Raw genomic sequence first — 25,765 nt, forward strand, 5'->3', positions numbered from 1 at the left:
AGTTGTTCCATTAATTTGCATTAGTTTATCATTGTAAAAATTAGTTAGAAATTTAAGAGGTCTCTTGGAAATGATTGGATTAATGTTGGGACCCTTAAAAGTAATTCTTACATGTGAAAAGATAGGTCCGAAAAGTGAAATAAGACAGTTCAGTAAACGGTTGACTAAGGTATTAAGCACAATCAAATGACAAAGTACAGTTTTAGTTTTTCTCTGAAACTCATTTATGTACCTTTTCTCTTTAGAGGAGAATCAAACAGCAGAATAAAGACCATTTAAACTATATGTTCCGTGAGCCCTTTGCTGCCGGTCACGTGTTCAGCATGAGCATGCTGGATACCCTGCTGTATCAGGTCTGTATGTTTTCTTGGTTATTTTTCATCATTTGAATTTTATGCAATCATTGTAGAAACAATTTGTCAATAAGCCATGGGCGACGTCAATGATATTTTATAAGGAGGCTTAGTGTAAACTTTTTCTTGTCAGATGAGACTTATCTACGTTATAGTAGATAAATATTTTATATCAATTGCTTTGGGCTTTCCCTTGTTTAAACACAGAGGCATTAGACATTACAGAAGTTTATTATTTTATTTTAAAATTTGTGGTTTGAAATTCATTGCGGAACCCTTTTATCAAGGAAATGTAGGAAAGTTGAACAAGAGACTGAAGAAACTTTCGCAGTTTGGCAAAATCTTCTAACTAAAAACTGTTGCAATTTAAGTAAAGCAGAACTAAGTAGCTATATGTGGAAAAATCGAGGTCATAAACTTACTGGTGAGGCCGAAGGTATTCTTGGGGGCGTTGGCAGGATTCTTTTGTGGGTGGAGGGGTGGGGAGAGCTCGTTACGCTTTACTAGTATTTCAAGGTATGTCAGGTCTGTCAGTATTGTCTTGACATAAATGGTAATATGTACAACAAAACAACACCTTTCCTCCCCCCCCCCCCCCCCGTTACACCCTTGATTGTATCACCAATGCGTGCTCGATGTTAACCCGCCTACTCGTTCATTGTAGGCATTTGTGAAGGAATACATGATCTACCTGGTCAGACTTCTGTTAGGCTGTGAACAGTCGCCTGGATCAGGATATCTCTCTTCAGTAAGGAAACGTCAAGCGGAAAGAACTCTTAGTTTTATGTTGTTATACATACATTACAGTGTGTTTCAGTCAGCATTGCATAACGCTTTTGAAGAGATTTTCGTTTCAAGTCTCCCACGCTCAGAACCAACTGTAGATCAGAATAATTTCCATGAACCAATGAAAACTCGAAGGAAAACAAGCAAATAACCATTGGTCAAGATTCGCATTTGACTGGTCGAGGAGGTTGCTTAAGTTTGTTTAAACTAGTCACAGAGTGATGAAAAGCAAAACAAGTGACATCCTGGATTATATTCACCACTTTATCTGAACTGACTGCTCTTAAAAAACATGACATGGTTGAAATTAACCTCAGCCGATAATGAAATAGTGTTTTAAAAGCACCAGCCTTGTAACATCGACATTGCATACCAGACGATGCAAATTTCTTATAACTGTTGAGACACGCTTTTTATGTTTTTCACCAGCTGAAAGTCACTGAAGATAACATTTGGATCGAAACGTATGGAAGGCTTTTTCAGCGACTTTGCTCGACAACGTTTGCCATTCCTATTGGCCTCTATCGATCACATATTCCAGAGGTAATTAAGAACTTATGGAGTACAACGCGGCACCTGCGTTGACTTACATTGCTTTGCTGTCACATTAGTTGTGAAGGTTTAGGACCTCACCTGAAAGATCATTTGCCCATTGCTAACAATAAAAAAAATTTGCGTATTTGTCTCTTAATAAATCCTCAATTCTTGAAAGATCATAGATCTTTTTGCATAACTATTTTTCCTCTCCCAAACAACGGGTGCAACGAAGACGAAATACTTTGCTTACATTTGGATAAAATTGACTCTTCTACCAGCAATTTATGCTACCGTTTCCGTCTTTGTGTTGTTACTCAGGAGGACAGTGTTGATGCCTTCCCAAGGATGAGAAAGAAGGAGACTAGGGACATCTCGGACATCATCGAGCACAGGATGAAAGTTTTGAACATCACTGGAACTCGTAAGTTGAGGCGTATACAAAGTGAGGGGGGGGGGTGGGGCGATCTTATGGTCTCATTGTCCGGGTTAGGGCAATTTGTAAAAGGACCTCTGACATTCTGACAACCACAGCAAAAGTAGTTGTCAGATTCAAGGAAAGACGTGTCTGTTACAATCTATGCGACTCTGTGGAATCCAGATGAATTGTTTTTTGTGTTGCTTTGGATGGAAATTATTCTTTTTAGCAAATTTCTACACAATAGGAGCTAGCTATCAAGGCTTTCATAATTATTAGTATGTGTTATCATTTTTTTTTATCACTGTGACAATTGGAGATACCTTCGGACAAGTGTCAACCCCAACTTGTGATAGCCGCTTATAGTTCCTCCTTCTCCTTTTATTTCTCTGATGGATGGCAAAAGAACATTCTTGTATTTTTTTATGCTACTGATGTCATTTGGTACCTGCAGTTCATTGTGATAGAGCTCGTAAAGTAAATAACTAAAAAAAATTTACACCGTGAGTACCTCATAGTAAAGATTGTTATACTTTTTTTGCAGCTGATATGACTCACAGGTTAGGTAACTCTTACGTGGTTGTCAACCCCAATCCTGAGTTTCAGTTACAAATCGGTGACATCATGTGAGTAGCAAGAGAACTCTTTCCTGTTTGGTTTATTTTGATGTAGCCTCGAGATTAGACTACGAACAGCCCGATCCTTATTGTTAACGACGACCGTCGCGCGATTCAAAAACAATTCGCGAAAAAAAATTTGATGCTGCTTTTCGTGTGATTCACTCAAGGGACATTCCCGGAGTTCCGCGCAGCGCGATAACATCAATTGTTTTTTTCCTACTGTTTTTATTGACTCGCGCGACGGGCCTCGCCCAAAGGGAAGGACTAGGAGTTAGTAACTCAACTCCTCGTCAGCTACGTCACACATTCTTATCTGCGGCACACGTATTACTTTAGGCTTAAGTTTATCTCTGAGTTGTTTTTAACTTGTTTCCTTGCGCAATTACTTATGTCCGTGCGTATAACTCGTTAATAGGATATAAAGACATCAGCTTCCCTGCGATTCGATCGGTCCCGTTATTTTTGTGTCTCGCCGGTTTAATCAAATGATTTATATAAGCATACTCGCATCCGGTTAAGATACAAGAAATTTTGTCATATTGATTGAAGAAATGTTTGATTGATGTTTGTTCAGCTACCTGATTCGTCCATGCAACACAAGTATGTCAGATACAGAGGAGGAACCTACCGATTCAGGAAGGGTGGACGACATTCCAAGTACTTCTCTGTGAGTGGAATGACAGCCTGCAGTGGGGAGAAATGAGAGCAGCCGCAAGTAGACACAAGTGACGATGTTTCTACCTAATGGGAGATCTCTTTGTGTGTCACTGACTTTGGCCTTGTAGAGGAATTCATCCGTCGATGATGTTGATCACGATGATAGAGCTGTGGTATACTTCGTGCATGTAGCCTGTTTAAAGGGTCTTGCTAGAATGATGTCCAGCAGTGTTACGCAGTCCACAGCACTGAGAACAATGAAATAGACACTAGAAAACGAAAGATGCGAGCAGGAGTTTGAGTGATCTGCCGTGAACAGATCCAAAGTATTCATTGATATCTTATTCCAATTGCGATCCTATAGTGAATTGACACTTGTCGAACTTGTTTCATCGTTGAAATTGTAATTTAAGATCAAATCTTGCTAACTTAATATATAGATATTACAAATTTTTATCTTAGAAATAGTTGACTTCATTTGCCAGTTCAAATGAGGTTGTTGTTTTGAACAATACTCACTGCGTGATGCACTTGAATTATTCAATACTATTTTGTAATTAATAGACGTTAGATCTTTTTTCATTCATGGAAATAGTCACTCTCTTGTGATTACTTATTGAAAACGCCGTTGATGTTGGATGATTTTTGTCTTTGATCAGCCAAAGGCAATGTGTTTGTTGAAGAAGAGAAAACACGAAACCAGAATTTGTTAGTGATTACGTACTTCTTTTTAACGGCTACAAAGGAATGAGCATCGTGACCTGTTAATTATTTCCTAGGAATATTTTTAGCATTCGCATCAGTTGAAGGCAGGGAATGGAAGAAAATGAGTTTTTCCGTGCCTACTTATTTCAAGTTACCATATTACATTTTCTTATTTATTTTACGTTTCAGAGCATCACGGAAACGTGAAGATATTTATCTGAAAGACGGTGATTTGCACATCCGCTCAAGGAAAAAAAAAAAACCCCTAAGAGGTGTTATGGAGTTTCATTAACCCTTTAATTCCCAAGATCTGATTGTTAATTCTCCCCTGCAGCTACTACACATTTTCTTGTAAATTAGTTTTGAGAACTTGGTGCTAGATCAAGATAGTAGCTTCTACCTGATAAGTTTGAATATTCTCATTACCTGTTTGCTGAAGAATGTATAGATATTGTAGGGAGAAGTTTTGTGTTAATCACTTTTGGGAGTTAAAGGGTTAATAACCAGCTTCAAACAGCACATTTTCAGACGTTGCTTTGGAAACAAAAAAATTGTTTATATTGTCTACATTGAAGTTATGACTTTTAAATGTTAATATAGTTCCATTAATACTCTCAATTGATAGGAGAATTGACTCATTGAGCTTGTTGAGTGCATTTGTAAATACTAATTAAAATATTTATTGAACTTTTCAAAATTATTTGTTTAAATTTCTTTTCTATCCATGGAGCACTTCAAACGCATTAGGATATGTCTTCAAGACTGTTAGGAATGTGGTGTCTGAAAAAGTGGATTTGGGTGGCAGTGAATTGATTCTCCGAGGGTTGAAATGTCCTCTTCTTAACGAGCTATCTAAAAACTTCAGCCTTTTTCCCAGGCTTCTTTTCAGAGGGAGGAAATATGGAGGATGGGAAGGTACTGGGCTTACTTTGACTTCGAGCCCTTGTGAGCCTTGCAGCTACAAGTATTAATGTGTTAATCAATTAGAAACTTCAACATCTCCCTCCACCCCTCCCCCTTCCCGTTGGGCAACTCCCCAGGCATTTGAACTTTTGAAGATTGGTTAGGTTTGTTTAAATTCCCAACCTCAGGGAAAATGTCCCACCCATTACTTTTGTTGAAGGCAAGATCAGTGACTGTGACTTTCTAAACATTGACCAAACTTTAAAACCTGGACCACATAGACCTTTGAGCCATTTGCTTGCAAAGGTGAATTATTAACCTTTAAACACCTCATGTTTAAAGATAAGTTGTCTCTTTCCAAGCTGTCAGCACAAAATCTGTGATAAGATGGATATATCTAGTCTTGGTCACAGTGCAGCTCACAGACAGGTTGCAGGTTTTCAGGTCACAGATGGCAAGTCATGGTTCACTGGTTTCTGGTCACAGTTCCTGGGTCACAGGTGGCAGTTCACAGGCTTCTGTTGATAGTTTTCATTTAAACAAAGTAACATTGACTTCAAGAGAGCTTATGTTGTAACACCAGATGGAGAAAGCTTCACATGTGTCTGGTTCTGGGCATTGATAAAACAAGAATTTGGAATGGCTCATAATTAACAATTCTTCATTGAAGTGGATGTGTATAAACACTGAGGTGAATAACTGTTTTAGTGCATACCACACTTTTTATTCACTGAAGAAATAGCCAATCGGTGCACACAAAAAAACATTCACTTGTGTGGTATATACTAATTAAAGATATTGCTCACTAAGTGTGAGAAAAACATGATTGCAGAGACTTGACAAACGTTCTAAACAAAAGCCACAGCTGCTACACTGATACATGTACTTTCTGCCATTTCTACTTATCTTTGAAGATCCTGCAGGCTAAGAAGTGGGGAGATCTAAGCTCATAGGCCTGGAACTGGTAGTGATATGTAAATGTGAATCACGTTTTCTGTTTGGAAATCTCATTCAGGAATTGTGAACTATCTTTCAAAACATCCTATTTTCCTTAGAAATTTTCTGAATACTATCCCTGAGCACCTTTTGTCACCTGACACAAATACCCCACCAGTAAGTTCCCTGTTCTACCAACTTTGATCATGGCTAGATAATAGTCACTTTGTAAACTTGCAGACCATTCATTGAATTTCAGATTATTTACCTCAAGGGCAAAATTTCTGGAATGCGACAGTTAAATGATAAAAAAAAGTAATAACAGTATCGAGGGTGAATTTTGATATCTTTAATACACAGACAGTTCTCCCAGTAACTTTGAAGCACTTCTGTTTTTCTTTTCAAACTTTTCTTCTTGGAAGATGAAATTCCAACAGAAATTTTTATGCATTTTCACCGCTCTCTTCAGTATCAGAGCCTAGTTTTCTTCTCTCCTCTTTTGCCTTCATTATCACTTTTTTAAACAGATTGCAGTACAGTTGGACAGCAGAAGGTGTATCATCATTTCCAGGTATGGGATACATAATCATATTAGGATTGCAGTCACTGTCAACTATACCAATAGTAGGAATATTTAGCTGAGCAGCTTCTGTCACAGCCAGAGTGTTTTTTCCCAACGATGGCAAATGCAAAAATATAATCAGATCAACAAGTTCAGTTGTTCCTAATAACATGTAAGAATTGGTCAGAGTTCCTCCACGCCATCTGCGAGTTATAAAGTACTCATCACATTCCCTTGCAGTGCGCTGTGTCAATTCTTCAAACTGGGGGTGGGCAGAAATAAAGAGAATTTTCCCTCTTTTATAGGCAATGTGTGAAAGAACATTCAAGGCAAGCTGGAAGGAAAAAAAAAGGTTAATGTCACCACTTAGAACAGGAGGAAGTAACAAATGGGTGCAGTTCCTCTATCTTAAGTGTGTAGCATCTAATTTCTTCTTACAACATCAACCCCTGAATCACACTCTAACCCTTTCACTCCCAAGATCTAATTAGTAATTCTCCTTACTATCTGCCAGACAATTCTTATGATGTTATTTCAGAGAATTTGGTATTGGATCAACTAAAAATTCCATAATTGATGTTCTTCTCTATTCTCATCACCTACCTGCTTGATATTGTATTGATATTGTAAGGAGAAATTCTGTCTTGGTCACTTGTAGGAGTGAAAGGGTTAAGAACAAAGGAAATAAGCAAAAAATGAAAATGACCGTAAACTAAGGAAGCTTGTGATTGTTAAACAACAGTTGGGAGAACATGCACACTGATGTCAGCTTGTAAAGCACTAAATTAAGGTGAGAAGTAAAAGAGCATGAGACATAAGGTATTCTGTGGGCCTCATGGATTGTGATGTACAGTTTGTTTTAAAACAGAATTGATCAAAATTTATTTGGAGAAGGATGAAAATCCTGGAGCAATTGTTTAAGAGGGTCAAAAAAGGGAATGAAATTGTTTGCCATTCACACTAAAGTCAAGAGATAGATGCTATCAACAAAAAAATACTTAACACGGAAAAGGACACAAAAAAACACTCTAGTTTGTCATGTGTGAAGTTCACTCCATCTTTTGTATTATCTGTCCATTAATTTTAGCTTGAGATCTAGCCAGGGTCACTGTGTTTAGTTCTTTGACAATCTCTATCACAATTTCCCCTTAAGAAATGCTGCAATTAGCACCAGATTCAGAAAGACTTGTAATGAGAAGGTAAAAGGTTAACTCTGCACTCCAGCTACGCCGATGACACTACCATCTCAGCCTCAGCGGAAGTCAACAATATACCTAGTCTTCAGTCTTCACTCAAGACCTCCTTCGGGGAAATCCAACAATGGGCCATGGCGAATAAGCTCCCTCTTAACGAATCCAAAACCAAAGTTCTCACAGTCACAGGGAAGAGGTTGGCGCCCAGGATCCAGCAGGACGCATTAGTTATTTTAGGAACTAGCCTAAAGGCTTTAGCAAATGTCGACTGTGTTTCACTCTTAGGTCTAAATATTGACAGCACGCTCTCTTTCAATGCACATGCTGATAAAGTCTGCAAAAAACTGGCTTTGCGTATTGCCATTTTGCGAAAAATTCGCACGTATTTACCGCTTCCTCAACGCATTCAGTATTACAACTCTATTATTAGTCCGGTTATGAGTTATGTCAGCGCCATCTGGTCAAATTGTGATAAAGAATTGTTATATAGAGTCTTTAAGCTGCAGAAACGCGCTGCTAGAGTCATCCTTTACGCAGAGCGGATGGCTCCATCCGTAGAACTCTTTAACAGACTGAAATGGATTCCTTTTTGCGAGAAGTGTAAGATTGACAAAGCGTCGATAATGTTTAAACGAATCCACGGTGCACTACCTAGCTATTTAAACGAGCATATTCTGATCAACAACTCAAGACATTCAAGAACTACGCGCTATTCAAACTTTAATGTACTGTGCCCCAGATATAACAGGGAAACTGAAGGCGGGCGCACTTTTCTCGTCACCGGAACCAAAATTTGGAACGAGATACCACTACGCATATGGATGGCGGACAGCATAAGGTGCTTTAAGCACAATATGTGGACTAATATTTTTTCGCAGCAATAATTTTTAAGTCATTTTTGTGTATAGTTTCCTTTTTAGTTTCTTTACTTATCTTGTAATTATATTATATTATATTAGTTTCTATTTTTATATTGTATTATACTAGTTTTTAGATTGTAATTATTTCTGAGTGAGGGCCACAAGTTTATTAGCTATGCTATTATGTGTTACCCTCGTAAAATAAAGTCTTTATTATTATTATTATTACTAGTGAACCCTTTACACCATAACATCAGTAGGCACATTCTCCATACTTTTCTCTAGACATTTCCTATGATGCTAATAAGGAGAATTTGTCTAGCAATCACAAGCTTTAGTAGGTGATTATTTCCTTTATTCTTGTAATGTTACTTTGTGATTCAGAGGTGATCTTGTAAAATCATACCACATAGAAAGAGTCCCACCAGCTCTCAGTCTTATCCATTCTTGATATCTTTAAACTATCAATTGCGATGCATGTAGGATAATTTAGCATTATCAACTGAGTTAATAGCATAAATTGGCCCCTGTAAAGGATAACATTGCTGACATTTCAAGCATTAGCCCTTCATCAGAGCAATGACTAATGCTTGAAACACAAGCTTTGCTACTCTTTTTGGAGGCCACTTTATGCAATCAACTCAGTTAATAATACTTAATTACCCTGTTATACTCTCCCACTCATGCAGCACCACAGTTTCTTTGGAAACTTAACCCCTTTATTCGCATGATGCATTTACATACCCTCAAATGCACAACTGTCTGGTTGAGATCAATGATATGATGCTTTTCTCTGACTCCGAAGAGGTAAGGTTTCATCAAAGGGTCCCAACAGCCTTCATTATGGCCAAGATGAACATTTGCATTGAAAAGATCTTTCAGAGTGAAAAGTTTATGAACTTCAAAGTAATCTGGGTGCTCCAGGATGTTTTTTCCTTCATCATTTTCAACAATTTCTAAATGAAAAAGAAATACCTGTATGTTACAATTTATCTTCTAAGTACAAAGTAGCAGTAGTACAAAATGAATATGGAAGTAATCTCCCCAGAAATGAACACTGCTTAAGCAGTAGCGAAGATAAGGCCTGAAAAAAAATTCAGGCCTGTAAAGGATTTGAACCCACAACCTCTGCAATACCAGGGCAGTGCTCCATTAACCAAGCTAACAAGCCAACAGGGAGCTGGTCATTATATTGGTTCCAAATAATCCAATGAAGTGATGAGTAAATGGTTGTAAATAAATGAAAATCATATATGTGAACTGCGGATAGAGTAATGAATGTGGAAGTAATCTACGCAGTGATGAACACTTTTTCCACTGCTGCTTCAGTACACATATATGATTTTCATATATTCACAGTCAGTAGTAGTAAGAGTTACTTTCTCCACCACGAGAATGATAATCGAAAGGGAAAATACTTGTTAGCTGATCAGAGAATAGAATATTTTTTTGACTAGGTATAAAGTGTGACTGGAAGACACGAAAGCTACGAATTCAAGTCAAAATACAGCATCAAATGATATCAGTTATGTAAGCTAATTTTTGTGAACTTCTTTCAGATTTAAATCTGTTGACACGAATCCCTACTCAAAATCTAACTTACCACCCTCATCTGGTTCAGTCTTTTCAGTTTGTACAGCAGATGATGGTTCACTGGAAAGTATGGAACTGTGAGTATGTATTGAACAAGCCTGCCTGAACCTTGTAATAGGTGCCAAAAGAGAAGAGATAATTGTCTTTCCTACGATAAAATGGCATAGAAATCAATTTCAATATAACATAACGTCATGTATGGGGAGAATGAACCACCCGTACCTCTTACAGGCGAGATATCCCAAGGAGTTCGCAGCACATGCCGCGCCGCCATATTGAAATTCCACAACCTTTTATCATGTAGTGGGCTTGTAGTATCCCAAAGTCCCGGCAAGCACCGCGGGCACTGATAAAAGCTGTCTGCTCTCTATTTTGATCTGTCCATCCTATGTTAATTTGTCTGTGTGGGCTGCAGTGAAGCGATTTTGTCTATTTTAGGGAAATTTATTGGTGTGAAAGTAAAGCAATATGAAAGGTGCACCTAATGGGCTGTATTGAAAGACAAGTAATTCTGTTTCCTCCCCTTTTGTCTCTTGACGTCATATATTGTGAACAAGACTTGATCGATTTTTGACTGTTGTCTAATTCGCTAGCCATTGCTGAAACTTCAAAAATTATTGGGAAGGTAGAAGCTTCCTTTTCACTCGTCGTTTAAAAAAGGTAAGAAATGTTGGCTTTTAATAGATCTGAGTTTCATGTTCTCGTTCAATTGTCTAAATTTAAGAACAAAGACATCTGCTATCTGATAATTTTTACTTTTTCTCTCTCAGATCGACGAAAAGGGTCGTCAGATTGAAAAAATCTTTGGTGGAAAAGAAGTTCATCGTTTATTTGAACTCTCTATTGATCAGTCAGTTTGGATTAACATTCATTTTGTCCTCGCTCTCAAAACCGACGGCCATACCGGAGTCAGATCTAGAATCTCAGACCTGATTCGATACACTACGAAGGGTTTCATTTGATCTGTAATAAATCCTGCTCTACTTTTATAATGAGGATTTGCCTATCCTTTTAAACGATAAAAACGAAAGTTATTTCCTTTGGTTGAAAGACAGCTTCAATCTTTAAGGATCTTAGTTAATTGTGAACAGCTGACTTCAGACATATTTGCCTAAACCGTGTGAAAAGATTATTCATGGCTGATCAGAAAGCAAGCGAAAGTGGCCAAGGCAGAAGCAATTCCAGTAGTCCAGAGCAACCTCGCAGCCCAGATTCAAAGTCTTTAAACAGTGATCATGAATACATTATGCTTGCTACGCCTGATGTTGAATCTGATTCAGGTTCAGGTGTGTCAGTTTGTAAATCTCAGGGGAGTAGTGTGAGTAGCTTTGCAGATGTGATAATCCCTGACATGGAGGCTACCTTGGAGAAGGGACCAACAGAGGAAGAGCTGCAACATTTGGTGGAGGATGCAAAAAAGGACTTTTCTCATAGCTCTGCATCAGTTCCAGAGGTATTCTTTAGTCCAGGTTCAGAGAGCAATTCTCAGAACATTCCTCTCAGTAATGAAAATTCATTAGCAGTAAATGGCAGTATTGAACTGATACCTGATGAAAAAAATTATCATGTTTTGAATCCGTGTGTTGTTGAAGGTGATTCACAAACAGTAGATGGAAGAATCCATGGTGATAACACCAACACTACTCAAACATCAAATGGTACAGAGCTTGATGCTGGAGAGTCAGCGCAACCCAGAGCAAGTACTGATCCTGGACAATCGGATGAAGAGAGTGATGATGATGCTGTTGTATATGATGGGATAACTTACTTGGGATCCTCCACTGTGAATGCTCCAGTGAGTGAAATTGAATTGAAAAGGACAATGGCTATCTTGCGAGAACAAACAGAGGTCACCATTGATGTTTTGTTGTATGCTGGTTCCACATCAGACAAGATGATAAGACTCAAAGACCCAGAGACACAGGCTGACATTGCTACTTATAAAATACAGAGGATCTTGTTTTGTGGCCGTGGTGATGTTGAGGGAAGCGAAAGTGACTGCTTTGCCTTCAATACTGTCCATGGTGATTCTGAGATTTTCCATTGTCATGTATTCAGATGCAAAGATCCAGAGAAGGTGAGGCCATTTTCTTGTCTCAAAAAAATCTACTTGGGAAAATTGGATATTTCTCCCCTGGATGGGTTTGTTTGGTGCCTCAACTCTTTGGGAAATTCTGTTTATAGTTTCACTCTCTACCAACCATGTTCTCATAGTTTTCCTTAACCCTTTAACTTCCAAGATCTTATTGCTAATCTCTCCCCCTAGCTGTTACATATTTCCTTGTAAATTAGTTACAAGAATTTGGTGTTAGATCAAGACAACAACTTCATCCTGATAAGTTTCAGAATTCTCATTTCCTGTTTGATGAAAAATTGTAAGGTTGTTAAAAGGTGAAGTTACATGTCAGTCACTTCTGGGATTGAAAGGGTTAAGAAGTTTGTTTCTGATCAAGGTACATTTAAGCTTTATTAGTAAGATGTAGATTCCAAAGTAGGATTATTATCAAGCATGCCATGAAAGGGTTTTAACCCCTGACAAGCATCCAAATTTTCCCAACAGTATCACTTCTGAATTAAACACTTAAGTCAGTCAACTGAAAAATCCTTGATTGTTAAACAAATTCTCCTTGTCAACACCTTATGAAATGTGTAGAAAACAGTATGGAGAAAACACATACCAATGATAGGGTTTAAAGGCTTAAGGAGCATTCCCTTTGTGAGTATAGGAAACAGGTGGCCTGATGCTTAGTGCACTTGCCTCTAAACCCAGAGGTTCAGAGTAGATTCCACTAAGGCTAAGACTAAGGAATCTTTGGTTTTGTAATAATATGAATTCAATTTATTATCTAGGCTGGAAAGATCTTGAGAACATTTGCTCTCTCCTTTAGAAGGCATAGGAAGGTATGTTATTTCCTAAATTTGAGTGACAGTTTTTATGATGATACTCAAAATTTGAATTTGCAGTATGAAAAACTTTTTATGTTGAGTGCCACATAGACTGAGGTAACCCCATGATCTTGAGTTTAATTTGTACATTCAAGTAGATAGAACAAGGAAAGTGGTGAATTTTGCAGACTAATGAAGATGTTGTTATTTTGTCAGAGGAATAGGTCTGAAAACCATCTCTCTTTCATTTGAGTTGAATGAGCACAAGTTACATTTTGTTGAAGACTTATAAACTTGCATGAGCTGTTGGTCTCAGTAGGTTTGATGTTCAAATGAATTACATTGATCAGTTTGGTCAGCCAGTGTCATTTGAAAAATGTTCCCCTTTTTACAAAGCATGCTATTTCTGTGACAAATTTTCTTCACTGAGTGTTGCTTGATTGTTTCGAGGTCAATTCCATTATTCTGAGAACATTTTGCCTTTTTTTAATATTAAACTTTTCACATGTATGATCATTTCCTTGAAAATTTGTTTTTTTATTTACTTTCCTGCAAAGAGAAAGCAACAGTCACAGCAGTCATCCTTGAATCCCCCAACAACAGTCACTGGTGTCAGCAACCTTGTGTTCAAATTTGACCTGACTCTTGACATTCTCGAGGAAGACAATAAGGGATTTTCTTCAGCAGCAAGGGACAAAAACTGCTTCAAATTACGACAAGACTTGAGAAAGAAAGTGTTCATTACAGTGCAGCAGTTGACTAACAGACATCTTATTGTAGAGAGGTTTGTAACTATCCCAGTTGCTGAAAAAAGAAGAATGATTATGTCACTAATAATAACTCTGTCCTACTTGGTTTGAAGTGTAACAATGGTTCTATTAAGGACACTTATTGATTAAAACCCTACAGTTTAAAATTCTGGTGGTAGTCAGGAACCTTTCCCATGGCAAAATATCCCAATTTTTTAAAATTTTCTCATGACATAGAAAACTGGCTTAGTTTATACAAAGGGAAGTGTACAGAGATCTTTAATTAAGATAGATGACCATCACAGAGGAAAGGCTAAACCAATTTTCAACACAGATAACTGATGACATAGCTTCTTTAACATGATGCTATATTGGTTCCCTTTAGAGGCTTCAACTCAAACTGCAATCTTTATCTCCAAGCAGTTTGACTTTAAGGCTAGCATGCCCCCCTCCCTCTCATTGTCACAAACTCTAAAATATGTTTTCCCTTTACTCTTCCAGGTGCTTTGGCCTTCTTATCTGTCCAGGAAAGAATGTTCGATATTCTGACATGCACCTATTAAATGAGGTTAGCTATAGTATTATTTGAATGAGCTCAAGTGTGACAATGATTGCACCTCCATTATGACTACACAATATTTTTTGGAAGATAATTATAGTCTCTTGGCAAATTACGAGACGTGTCAAAAATCATCAGATAATATGTAACACTTCAAGACTGGTGAATCTTAGTGTTTTCCTAAAAGGAGCTGAGAAAAACATTGTGATATAGGAAAAACAAATAAAATTAACTATTCCCTGAGGAACTAGTCATAAATGATTTGCTATAGAACATAAAGAAGATTTGAGATCATGCAATGTGAAAACAAAATTAGAAATTTTACCGATGAATTATATGTAAGCCCATGAGAGCATAAAGTTTTACAATGTCAGAAATGTCTCATGGCCTCCATGTCCCCTTCAGTCATGCTCTGTTTGCATGGGATGACAATCACTGGTCAACATTTGCGGGTATCAGTGCAATGTTACCCTTTTGCTGTATAGGTTTTTACAATTTCCACAATTGAAGGCTTTTGACCAGAAACAGCTTCATTGTTAGATATTGTGTAATTTTGAAGTATCCAATGAGTGTGTACACTGATGGGGGAAAAATTCCAGCTATATATAGCAATTTGCCTTAATTTATAAGTTTAATTGAAAAAGGAAACTCATTTGGTAGTTAAGATATAGAAGGTTATGACTAAATTGCATGTATGTTTTTGAGAAGCTCAGTACTCATGGATTCTAATAAGTGTGAATCTATTTTAGGTGAAAATGGAGGTTGGAGAGGGTGGTAAAACATATTTCATCGCTGGTTTTTGGGATCCAGCTGTACGTGACTTGTTAGTGTTAAACACAGAGACCCCTAAAGGTAGAAATCTTAGTTGGACAAGTTTCATTTAATTAATGTTATATATTAATAGGAAATGTTTCTGCATGGAATTCATAACAGTGGAAAAACAGGCAGTTTATGAGGAATTTAATATGACTCAAGATTCTAACTTTCTTGCATGAATCTAAAGTGCTACTGGTATTAACACTTTAACTCCCAGATCAAATTTCTAATTCTCCCTATTGTCAACAATGCACTTCTTATAATGTTTGTTAAGTGAATTTAGTATTGGATTAACCAATTATCCCTAAATTGATATTTTTCTTTATTCTCATAACTTATCTGGTTGATATTGTATTGTTATTGTATTGTTATTGGTATAGGAAATCGTATGAACGCAAGTGCATTTCGTGATTTATGGGCACGAGTGATGTTTTGAAAGTTCTCAAAATTGCATGAGCCGTAGGCGAGTGCAATTTGAGAACTTTCAAAACATCACGAATGACCATAAATCACGAAATGCATGAGCAGGTTCATACAATTTTTTATTTATTATATTCTCGATTTTTTTATAATTTGGTGTTCAAATGTGGCGCTTCCCCGGTGTTTCCATGGCAACTTCTCCGTATTGCACTCTATAACCTCTATTGCACTCTATAACCTATTTATGCATTCATCATTGACCAATCAGAAACGCGATATTTTGTTGAGTATATAATAATTGTTATTGTATCGTTATTGTATCGTTATTGTATCGTTATTGTATCGTTATTGTATCGTTATTGTATCGTTATTGTATCGTTATTGTATCGTTATTGTATCGTTATTGTATCGTTATTGTATCGTTATTGTATCGTTATTGTATTGTTATTGTATTGTTATTGTATATTTATGGTATTGTTATTGTAAGAAAAAATTCTGTCTTGGTCACTCATGGGAGTTAAAGGGTTAACCCTTGACAAAAAAGAGTGACAAGCATCTCCTTAAAATATCACTATAATGGTAATGATCACCAGCTAAAGAAGCTCACAATTATTAAACAAATTCTCCTTGTGAGCACCACAGGAAATTTACAGAGAAAAGTATGGAGAATATGCATACTGATATTAGGGTGTAGAGGGTTAAGCAGTATACATTACTAACTCTGATAAAAGCAAGCATCAACCTATTAATCCTAAAACCCCTAAGAGAGACCAGCTTCTAATTTCTCCTTACAATATGACCCCTGAATCAAACATTAAGGTCACAAGAATCAAGGAAATGATCAACAACTTACAAAGCTCTTGATTTTTAACCAAATTCTCCCTGTGAGCACTTCAGGATATGTATAGAGAACAGTATGGAGAATATGCATACTGATGTTAGAGTTTAAATGGTTAAGTCCCAGCCTTTTTTTTCTCATATTTAATACACAACAAATCTGTCTGATGGATGTCTGCATTAGGATCCTGTTTTAATCTAAAACCTATGTTAATAGGCTGATAAGTACTATTTACCTCTCAGCTTAGGTAATGAACTGTTATTCATCATCATAATAGCAAAGCCTGTTGAACAACCAGCCAAAATACACCTACTGAGTTCCTAACTATGTTTACATTCAGATTTCCCTGGTAATCTGCCAAAACAGAGCATACACAAGAAAAGAGAAGCTCTAAATTTTCAGTGATTTTCAGTGATTAAGTAACAAACTGAGAAGTTACATTTCTAATTGTGTTGCAGTTTACTAGAAACTATATCAGACAGACACCCTGTAATTGAGCAGACAGCACCAAGGGTCCTGAGGCTGTTATTGTCTACTCAATTTAGGTTTCATTGTAAAGCTAACTTAAATGAAAATGTTGAGTGAAAATATTTTATTTTTTCAGACTCTCGACTATTTGTGACAATAGCTGTTGACTTAGTTGTCACTGGAGTAACAGAACCAGTCCGCTTCATTTTGGAGACAAAGGCCAAAATTTTTCCCACTGGAGAAAAATTCTTCTGGAGCCCGAGTAAACCAAAATTCCATGAAGTTTATGTTATGGAACTGAAGGAGGTAAGGTGGTCATACTATGAGTTTTTGGTATGGAACTAAAATTCACTCACTTACTCTCACCACTCTCATTGATTTATGCTTCAAATGTGGATTAAATGCAGTATCCCCTTCCTCTCCTGATCGGTCAGGTTCTGTCCTTTAACCCTTTAACTCCCACGATCTGATTGTTAATTCTCCCTTCTGGCTGCTACATGTTTCCTTGTAAATTAAATACAAGAACTTGGAGTAAGATGGAGATAACTACTTCTACCTGATAAGTTTGAGTTTTCTCATTACCTGCTTGCTGGATAATGTAAGGATATTATAGGGAGAAGTTACATGTTAATCACTTCTGGAAGTTAAAGGGCTTGCTGTTGTCTTCTCTATGTATATCTGGGGGTGGGACAAATGTGGAAATTTCTCATTCAAATGCCTTTGTAAACCTGACAAACAGAGAAATTGTATGAAAGAATACTCAACTGGAAAGAAAAAAGCTTCAATGTCTACTCCAATTGATCAATAGAGGTTAAAATATTTCTTGCAGGGTAAAAGCAATATTTATTCTTGTCTTCAAGTTTAATTATGGCTCATCTGTTTGGCTACCATTTAACTATATTTAAGCCACTAAGGGGGAAATGGTGTTTGTAGTATTGCTACATTGAAACAAGGAGTAAAGCTTTACAAAGCTATGCTTCAAAGCAAATTACTTGATGCTCAAAGGCTTTTGTCTTAGACATCTTGGGCTCCCAGCTTTTTGAATTTGTCATGAAAGCAAAGTCACTGGAGCAAAGAGCCAAGGGAACACATATTTGAAGAAATATAGTATGTTAATAGAATCTCTTTTTTTTTGATAGGTTTTTGATACTGACACTGGAGAAAAAGGATGTGAAGTGAAAAGTATCAAAACTGAACTTAGTTATGAAACTTCCAAAACTTTGACCAAAAGGCAGCCTCCTCTGAATAGACAACCATCTGGAGGGAACAAGACATCTGATGGTCAGCACTACTTGTATAACAAATGTCAGATCTTCAGTTGCTTTGTTTATACCAGAAGATAATTAATTTCATTGTATCTTAGCAATGAGAATAGTTCTTTAAGTCTACTGGTCTCTTGGTACTCAAATTTTGGCATCCAAGTTGAACCAATGAACTTGTAAACTTTATATTGTAATGATTTCTGATGTACAATGGTATTGCAGTCTTGAATGAAATGATGTATGGAAGGTGATGGGGAATAGAATAAATCGTGAGTTGAATAAATTTCTAAGGATTGAGCATCAAGAATGGTAAATTTTAAGTTGACTCACATGTGAAAATTTGATTTGCCTCCGTTTGTGGTGTTTTAGGACTATAATGAGTTGAACATTCCTGTTTCAGCCACAGTAATCTGTGTAAAGCTCTATGTTTGTTAAATCTCACGTATAGATGATGATGAAGATGACGAGCCACTGCTGTCAGGATCAGGTGCTGTTCAAAAGGATTGCACTGAGGAAGAGCTAGGCAGCTGGTCGGATCTTTTAAACAAATGGAAGGACATCACTATTAAACCAAAACAACTGCAAGGACTTGTGAGAAAGGTGGGCTAATATCAGGGAAAAATTGGTTGAAACATGATCTTTTATGTTCTTTCCATCCCTGAAGCTTGCTGTTCAGCATTTCACATTGAAAAGGGGCATTCATCTGCCACAAGTGCAACATCAAAATAATTTGACATACATTTTGCTCAAATAGTAGCATGTTTGCAAAAATTGGTTATCTGTTAAGCAAGAATCTGCTGTAATACCGAAACAAATAAATTTTAAGACTTTGTTATTGCGAGTGAGTGATATGGCATAATAAGTGAGCTTCATAGTTAACTTTATTATCTTTTAAACTTAGGGCATACCAGATCCTCTCCGTGGACAAGTTTGGCAGATGATGGCCGGTGTGAAGGAAAATGATGAACTCATTGAGGGTTATAAACATTTCATCAAGAAGGTAGATCAATCAGCAGGCTATTTCTCCCAACTTATCCCAATGCGCTAGCAAGTGAAGAAGTTATGAGAACTGTGGAAGTGATCTGTTGAAGGATATTTTAGTTATAGCATAAAGTAACCAAGGGTGACAGAAATGTTACACAGAATTCTTCCATGAAAAAGAAATATTCCATTCTACACACTGTTCATGTTTTGAATGCTGAAATTTATTTTCTTGTGATCAGGAATCTCCAACAGAACAGGTGATCAAGTGGGACATTCACCGTACCTTCCCTGCCCATGAATATTTTAAAAGCACTGGAGGAGAGGGTCAGGAAACATTGTATAAAATCAGTAAAGTAAGACTTTTGTTTTTGATGCTGTTTTACTCTAATGAATATTGAGGGTTTATATAATTTTCAGTTTTTTTTTTTTACACTGCAAACACTTATTCAAGGCCAATGCATTTTTTAAAATTGTTTTTCTTAAATCCTTGACAACAATTATTGTAACTCATCTGAAAATTCTGTGTGGATTTGAAATGTGTTTTAGTTCCAATGTCTCACTTTTGGACATGAATTTTCCAGAATTATGTATTTTAAAGTATATGGTAGGAGTTTTTCCCTATTAATCCTTGAATATATTCCACATTGTTCTGATTGGGTGCACCATTTATTCAAGCATAGTGTTTACTGGGAATTGTGCCCTATCTGTGGCATTCAATCAAGATTGGCATTTATTTAATGGTCATTGAGTGAATATTTTACTTCAATAAATTTCTTAAAAGCATATTAAAAGGCTAATAAGTTTAATGGAGCTGTGTAGATTTTTTTGCAGTTTTTTAAGAAATGTCTCATTGAATTTTTTTTTTTCGAGACAAATGTTTTTTCCTGCCAATATTGAAAAGTTTGAGTACATTAGTCACCACATAAGTGAGCAGAACAAGTAACTTGTCAAGGGGAGTGTGTCATCTAGATGTACCTAACTTGAAATTATCTTTATTCATATACTTCAGTTGTTGAACGATACCAGCTGTCATCCTCTAGTCTATCAATGGGTTAACAAACTTAGAGAAAGAGCTACCAAGCATCTTAATAATCAGAAAAAAAAAGCTTTTATTCATGTATGATTTAGAACTTAGCTACACATATAATGTAAAATTACTGCTGATAACCTGTGAACTTGTTGTGAACTAATTGTCATCATTCTCTGTCAGGCCTATTCTGTTTACGATGAGGAAGTAGGCTACTGTCAAGGGCTGTCATTCCTGTCAGCAGTGCTTCTGTTACATGTAAGCATTACATCCTGGGAATCATTATCTTGAGAAGATATTACATAACAGCTCCTCTTGTGAATAAAAATCAGCCCAATTAAGCCTTGGAAATTTAGCTAGAGGATTCTGTGTAGTAGTTGGATAAATCTCTATTCTTTCCTGCCTTATAAAAACCCTAACTGAACACCAGATTTTAATATTAAAGCCTGGCCAAGTGGCTCAGTACTGTCATAGCTTAACTGAGTTTAAGTAGCATCTATGGAGATCTTTTTTTCTTTCTCAGCTTCCTGAGGAGCAAGCATTTGCACTGTTGGTGAAGATAATGAGTGACTATGGGCTGAGAGATATTTTCAAACAAGATTTTGAACAGCTGCATCTGAAGTTTTTCCAGCTGGACAGAATGATTGAGGTGAGATTTCATATTGTCCAGTGGGGCTATTTTTGAAACTCTTGAATACCAACTTTCTTTTACTTAAGAGTTTTATACGTTGTTGTATAATTAAAGCAAAAGAAATCAATAATGTTTTATAGAGACCCCTTGAGTCCATAAGACTGACTGGCATCTAATTTCTCCTCACAATATTCCCTTTGAATCAAACATTAAGGTTACGTGAATAAAAGAAATGATCACCAACTAAAGCAGCTCTCGATTGTTAAATAAATTCTCCTTGTCAGCACTTAAGGTAAAATAAAGAGAACAGTGTGGAGAAGATGCATACTGATGTTAGGGTGTAGGAGATTGACATTGAGTTGACACCATTTTGTTTCACAGGACTCGATGCCAGACCTCCACAGCCATTTTCAGTACAATAGTATAGAGACTCACATGTACGCCTCTCAGTGGTTCCTGACTTTGTTTACAGCCAGGTTTCCATTATCAATGGTGTACTGTATTATGGATCTCTTTCTATGTCATGTAAGTCAGAATGTGGTGTGGGATAGAGTGCCTTTCGATTGAGTGTCCTAAACTCGCAACCTCAGTAAGCAGAGTGACTAATCAGATTGTTTCGCTTTTGCTTTTCTTCACTTTGTGATTGGTGCAGAGAATTGGCGCCACCACTCAACCAGTAATACAAAACTAAAACCAATCGCGGCTCGCTCTCAGAGAGTTTCCTTTGTTTTGATTGGCTCTTGAGATTACTTCTGTGTTAGCTTTTTTAAACTCTACAGAAAAGCGCTCTTACATTACAACTGAAAGTTAAAACTAGTAGACTGGGAGCGAGAAAACGCAAGATACCGAGGTGTGATAGGTTTCAGTTGTATATCTTATTGGTTGAGAGGATGGTCAGGGTTGTGACACCAAAAAGTAAAGCAAAGTCCATACAATGTCGGATACTTTCGACCCTCAATTAACATTAGCTCCAGTAAGGTCAAAGAGGAACCGGCTAAGAATAGCGAAAATTTATTTAGGAATTGATTGAGGAATGGATTGAGTCTGCGGCTTTTGGTTGAAACGTTTCTAAGCAGCCTGAAAGCATTTAGTAGGCATAACAGCATTTGCGGTGCCGTTGCTCTTTTTCTGGTCGGACAGTTATAGTCGAACCTATTTAGATACCGACTAATAGTATCATTCTGTTAATCTCAGGCAACATTTTTAAATATACCCTGCAAAGAACGATTATAGATCGTTCTTTTTTGTTGGTCAGTGTAATATTTCATACTGATCACTGTCTTTTTTTAATTTTCCAGGGAATGAGAGTTATTTTTCAAGTTGCTTTAGGCCTTCTCAAGGTATGAAGTCTCTGTGCGTGCTTCTTTTTACTAAGTCTATTTAACGAGATAAGTTATGTTATCTTAGCTGGGTATTAAGCTGGTGAGGCGATTTCACGGTCGAGTCTCAGCTAACTTTTTCCTTGAGTGACATGTTTATTCTCGTCTTGAAGAGCTTTGGGAATATTAAGCTGTTTTGAATTTTTAAACTGTTTTAATATGAGCTACTTCAAACTATCAAAAAATAAGGTGGCTCTGAACCGTATGCACAAACTTTTAAAAAACTTTGCAGAAAGATAAATTATGATGTGGTAAATTGGATAATATTGATAAACGGGGGCCTATCTCTTTGTTTTTTAGTTACAGAAATATTAAGTTGAAATTTAAGGTTTAAGTTCTCATTGCCTCTGTTGTTGCTATGATATCCTGATATGTTTGGAAAAATTATTACAACTTGTCGAGACATGGTTGGTCATTTTTGGATACCATTTCCACTGAAGCTAACTAAAAAGTGTGAAAGCTACGTTCCATCGTAGAACTGGTGTTTTAAAACATCGAAACCATTTTACTACCTCAAGATGCTATATATCATCTATGAATTATGCTTCTTTTGTCTTATTCTTGTCTTAAACAGGCTTCTCGTAGGGAGCTCATCCAAATGGATTTTGAGGCCATACTAAAGTACTTCAGAGTGTCTATGCCTAAAAAATACCTTGACGAAGATGAGTACAAGAAGCTCATAACCTCTGCTCTGAGCTTTCGGGTATGGATTTTTGCGCCTTAAATTCAATTTGTTTTATTTTTTATATAAGTTGATACTTCGGTGTGCATCTGGGACCAGTTTTTGCCACTTGCTTGAAAATTGCTTCCATTGTTCAGAGATGATAGCCCTTAATGTTTCTTTTAAAGGTTTTCTCTCTGAAAATATTATCCGGTTTAAATTTCAGGTGACAGAGAAAAAGATGAAGAAATACGAAAAGGAGTACTTGATGCAAAAAGAACAAGAGGCACAGCTTGAAGACCCGGTCGAGAGGCTAACGGTGAGTCACAGAAATAATTCTTCTAGTTTGATTGTTGTGTTTTCTTTCGGATTTATTGTTGGCTTGTTGCCTAACTGGTCGCTTCTCTTTCTTTCGATGCTTTTCTACAGCGTGAAAACAAGAGGTTTTTTGAAGATAACATGAGACTTGAACGAGAAAACGATAGCCTTGCCCACGAGTTGGTCAGTAATAAAGTAGAACTTCACGGCAAGCTGGCAGAGGTATTTGTCCTTTATCTCGACCGGTTATTTTTTGCTTTTATAATATGATGTTTTTCGCTATCGAAATCTTTTTCAGCAACATGGCTTCTTTGGTTTGACCTAACAGAGTCTCACACGTCCTTTTGCAATCTATTGGCGATCTATTTGAAAATATTAGAAACTTTACATCACATAATGCGGGTTAACTGCGAATTGTGGTCTCCGCCATTTCGGTTTACCTTTACAAAGCCGTGTGTGCGTAAGCAGGTTACGGGGTTGCTTTTAAAACGGCTTTTTAGTAGCAGATGTAAAAAAAATACGATTTCCTGAGACTCTTAGTCCTGTCAAATCACGTTTTTCTTTTGCTCTTTTGTTTACTAGGCAGAAGAAAAAGTGGAAGAGTTGTCCAAGGCGTTGAGCAACACAACCATATCACTGGCTGAATCAGAGGATCAACGGGAAAAACTGAAAGTCGAGGGCTCTCAGGTATACGAAATGAAAATATGTTTATGAACAAACGCTTCAGACACGACAAACTAATACGCTCTTGTATTTCTTCAGGTCAAAGAAATGTATCGGCAGACTATTGAACAGGCTGAAGAGGACAAGAAGCGACATACTACTGTTGTTGAACAATACAAAAAGGTCAGTAGGCATATTGGGAGGGACATAGTTTCTTTGGGTACATTGCTGCTAAATTAGTGGTCAATAACTGTCTTGTACTTGTTCTTCATTGTAGATTTGCAAAGAAAAGGAGGAAAGAAGCGAGGAGCTGAAGGAAGATCTGCGGCTGGAACTCTTGGAGGTCAAGGTATTTGTTCTTCTCCAATAGACCTCTTTCATGTTTGTAAAAATGGGGTGCAAGTGGATGACAGAAGAGAAGAGAGATAAAAATCACTTCTTACCATTTTGTCGTCCAGTTTGGGTTAATATGCAGAGACTTGAAATTGATCTCTCGGGAGTACTCGCAACTCCTGAAAAAAATACCGCTTTGCACTATTAGTTTCGTGTTCCTCCTTTGAGTTTCATTAACTTCTGATTTGGTTTTAGCTTCTTTTAGTCACCTTCAGGTGTAAACTGTTCAGAATTGCTTAAAAACCTCTCGCGAATTATTTTCTTTTCCAGAGACGAATAGGATCATGTGAAAACTGCGCCGCTGTCTTCTCTGAGGAAGGTCATGTTGCATTGGAGGGTGGAGGCGGAATCGCCGCATTCAAGACAAGTGTGAAGCTGGTAGACTCCGAGCAGCGCCTGAGGGAACTGGAACTGGAGCTTGCGCAGACCAAGCTTTCTCTAGTGGAGGCGGAATGTCGTTCTCAGGAGTTAGAACATAGGCTGGCGGCCATTGAGGCGGCGACTGGTGAAAGCAAACCTTGGTTCAAACGAATAAGTTTAGTAAAGGATGCCGGGAAGTGATTGATGGTCGTGTGATGATGAATTAAGCTCGTTTTCTGTTAAGAAGATAACAGCTTTTTTTACTGTATAACTGAATTTTTGGGTACATCAAGAGCTTTTGTTAATTTCGAATGATGTACTTCAACAGAGCATAAGAAGTAGTATTGAAGAGGTAGAACTTTTCGGTTTTTTTTTGTTTTTTGTTACGAGAGTCTCTACCGTCTCCGTGAAAGAAATAGCTCTCCTGTTATTTCGTAACTTATCAGTTTAAATTCCGCCAGTGGAGGAATCTTAGACATTAGACACTAAGACATCTGGTTTCAAAATATTTTGCAACTCGTTCCCAAGACCCACTTCATCTCGCGGACCTCCAGGTTCCGGAAAGACCATGAAAACGAGGTTTGCATAGAAAGCTTTGTCGTTTGTTTTCTTCCTGGAAGGTTTATTCTTAAAATTAACTCAAGGACAGTAGTTGTAGTATTTTCTTCCCTTTTGGTTGCCCGACAGCCAAAAATTTAGTTGATTTGTGTTAATGTACCAGCTGAAAATGAAAACATTTGCCCTCAACAAAGTTCTCTATGGAGTTAAGTTTACAAGAAATGGTTATAAGATGTTACTAAAATAATACTTTCCTCCCTCGAAACCGGCTTTTGAAATGAAGAAGCGAACAGTATTTTTTGTTGTTGTACTGTTTGTGGAAAAGAAATTACATTTTTATTTTTTCTTTCTGTTAGGTGAATACGATTATCTGAATGTTGTTGCGAAAATTATGTACATAAACGATATTAGCGACATCAGTTTAGTATTTTAAAGCTTTTTTCAGTTCTTTCTTCAGTTATTTCTGTAAGTTTTTTGCTTAGTAACTTAACTCGGAAAATAATGTATCACTTGACATCAATAACTTACTAAATAGTCGCGATATCATATAAGAAATGTTGATGAAATACAAGGGGTTAGATGATATTGATGGAATAAACAGACGCTTCTGTTTAGAGATATTTCGATTCCTCGTTTCACTTTGTCTGTGTCGTTTAATTACATGCGTAGAATG

At 37.0% G+C, this 25,765-nt stretch overlaps 3 protein-coding genes and 1 pseudogene across 12 annotated transcripts in view; 3 read left to right on the forward strand and 1 right to left on the reverse strand.

Annotated features, from left to right (window-relative positions):
- The window catches only part of LOC113673768 (potassium channel subfamily T member 1), a 29,700-nt gene extending 24,930 nt beyond the window's left edge, over positions 1-4,770 (forward strand). For all 10 annotated transcript variants that reach the window (XM_089202536.1, XM_027190209.2, XM_027190206.2 and 7 more), the window contains 6 exons: positions 246-353; positions 1,018-1,101; positions 1,569-1,682; positions 1,995-2,097; positions 2,636-2,717; positions 3,286-4,770. In XM_089202536.1, the coding sequence (XP_089058662.1) occupies positions 246-353; positions 1,018-1,101; positions 1,569-1,682; positions 1,995-2,097; positions 2,636-2,717; positions 3,286-3,382 (588 nt within the window). In that variant the 3' untranslated portion in view covers positions 3,383-4,770. The remainder of the gene's footprint in view (positions 1-245; positions 354-1,017; positions 1,102-1,568; positions 1,683-1,994; positions 2,098-2,635; positions 2,718-3,285) is intronic.
- Positions 4,771-6,241: 1,471 nt separating this feature from the next.
- Positions 6,242-10,483, reverse strand: LOC113673772 (small ribosomal subunit protein uS2m). The gene is made up of 4 exons (XM_089202541.1): positions 10,343-10,483; positions 10,131-10,268; positions 9,272-9,483; positions 6,242-6,808 (listed from the first exon to the last, which is right to left on the reverse strand). The coding sequence occupies exons 1-4, from the start codon at positions 10,392-10,394 to the stop codon at positions 6,356-6,358; spliced, it is 855 nt and encodes a 284-aa protein (XP_089058667.1). The 5' UTR covers positions 10,395-10,483; the 3' UTR covers positions 6,242-6,355.
- On the forward strand, positions 7,742-8,575 carry LOC149047264 (uncharacterized; annotated as a pseudogene).
- On the forward strand, positions 10,449-25,712 carry LOC113673770 (rab GTPase-activating protein 1). The gene is made up of 22 exons (XM_027190212.2): positions 10,449-10,780; positions 10,891-12,197; positions 12,971-13,021; positions 13,564-13,790; positions 14,257-14,323; positions 15,064-15,166; positions 16,993-17,162; positions 17,996-18,137; positions 18,567-18,718; positions 19,020-19,118; positions 19,342-19,455; positions 20,313-20,387; positions 20,653-20,778; positions 21,142-21,285; positions 22,059-22,100; positions 22,714-22,842; positions 23,027-23,119; positions 23,230-23,340; positions 23,701-23,805; positions 23,881-23,964; positions 24,059-24,130; positions 24,445-25,712. The coding sequence occupies exons 2-22, from the start codon at positions 11,256-11,258 to the stop codon at positions 24,733-24,735; spliced, it is 3,339 nt and encodes a 1,112-aa protein (XP_027046013.2). The 5' UTR covers positions 10,449-10,780; positions 10,891-11,255; the 3' UTR covers positions 24,736-25,712.
- The last annotated feature ends 53 nt before the right edge of the window (positions 25,713-25,765 follow it).

The sequence above is a fragment of the Pocillopora damicornis genome, chromosome 4 (genome assembly GCF_964200805.1).
Source record: "Pocillopora damicornis chromosome 4, jaPocDami1.2, whole genome shotgun sequence".
NCBI lineage: Eukaryota > Metazoa > Cnidaria > Anthozoa > Scleractinia > Pocilloporidae > Pocillopora > Pocillopora damicornis.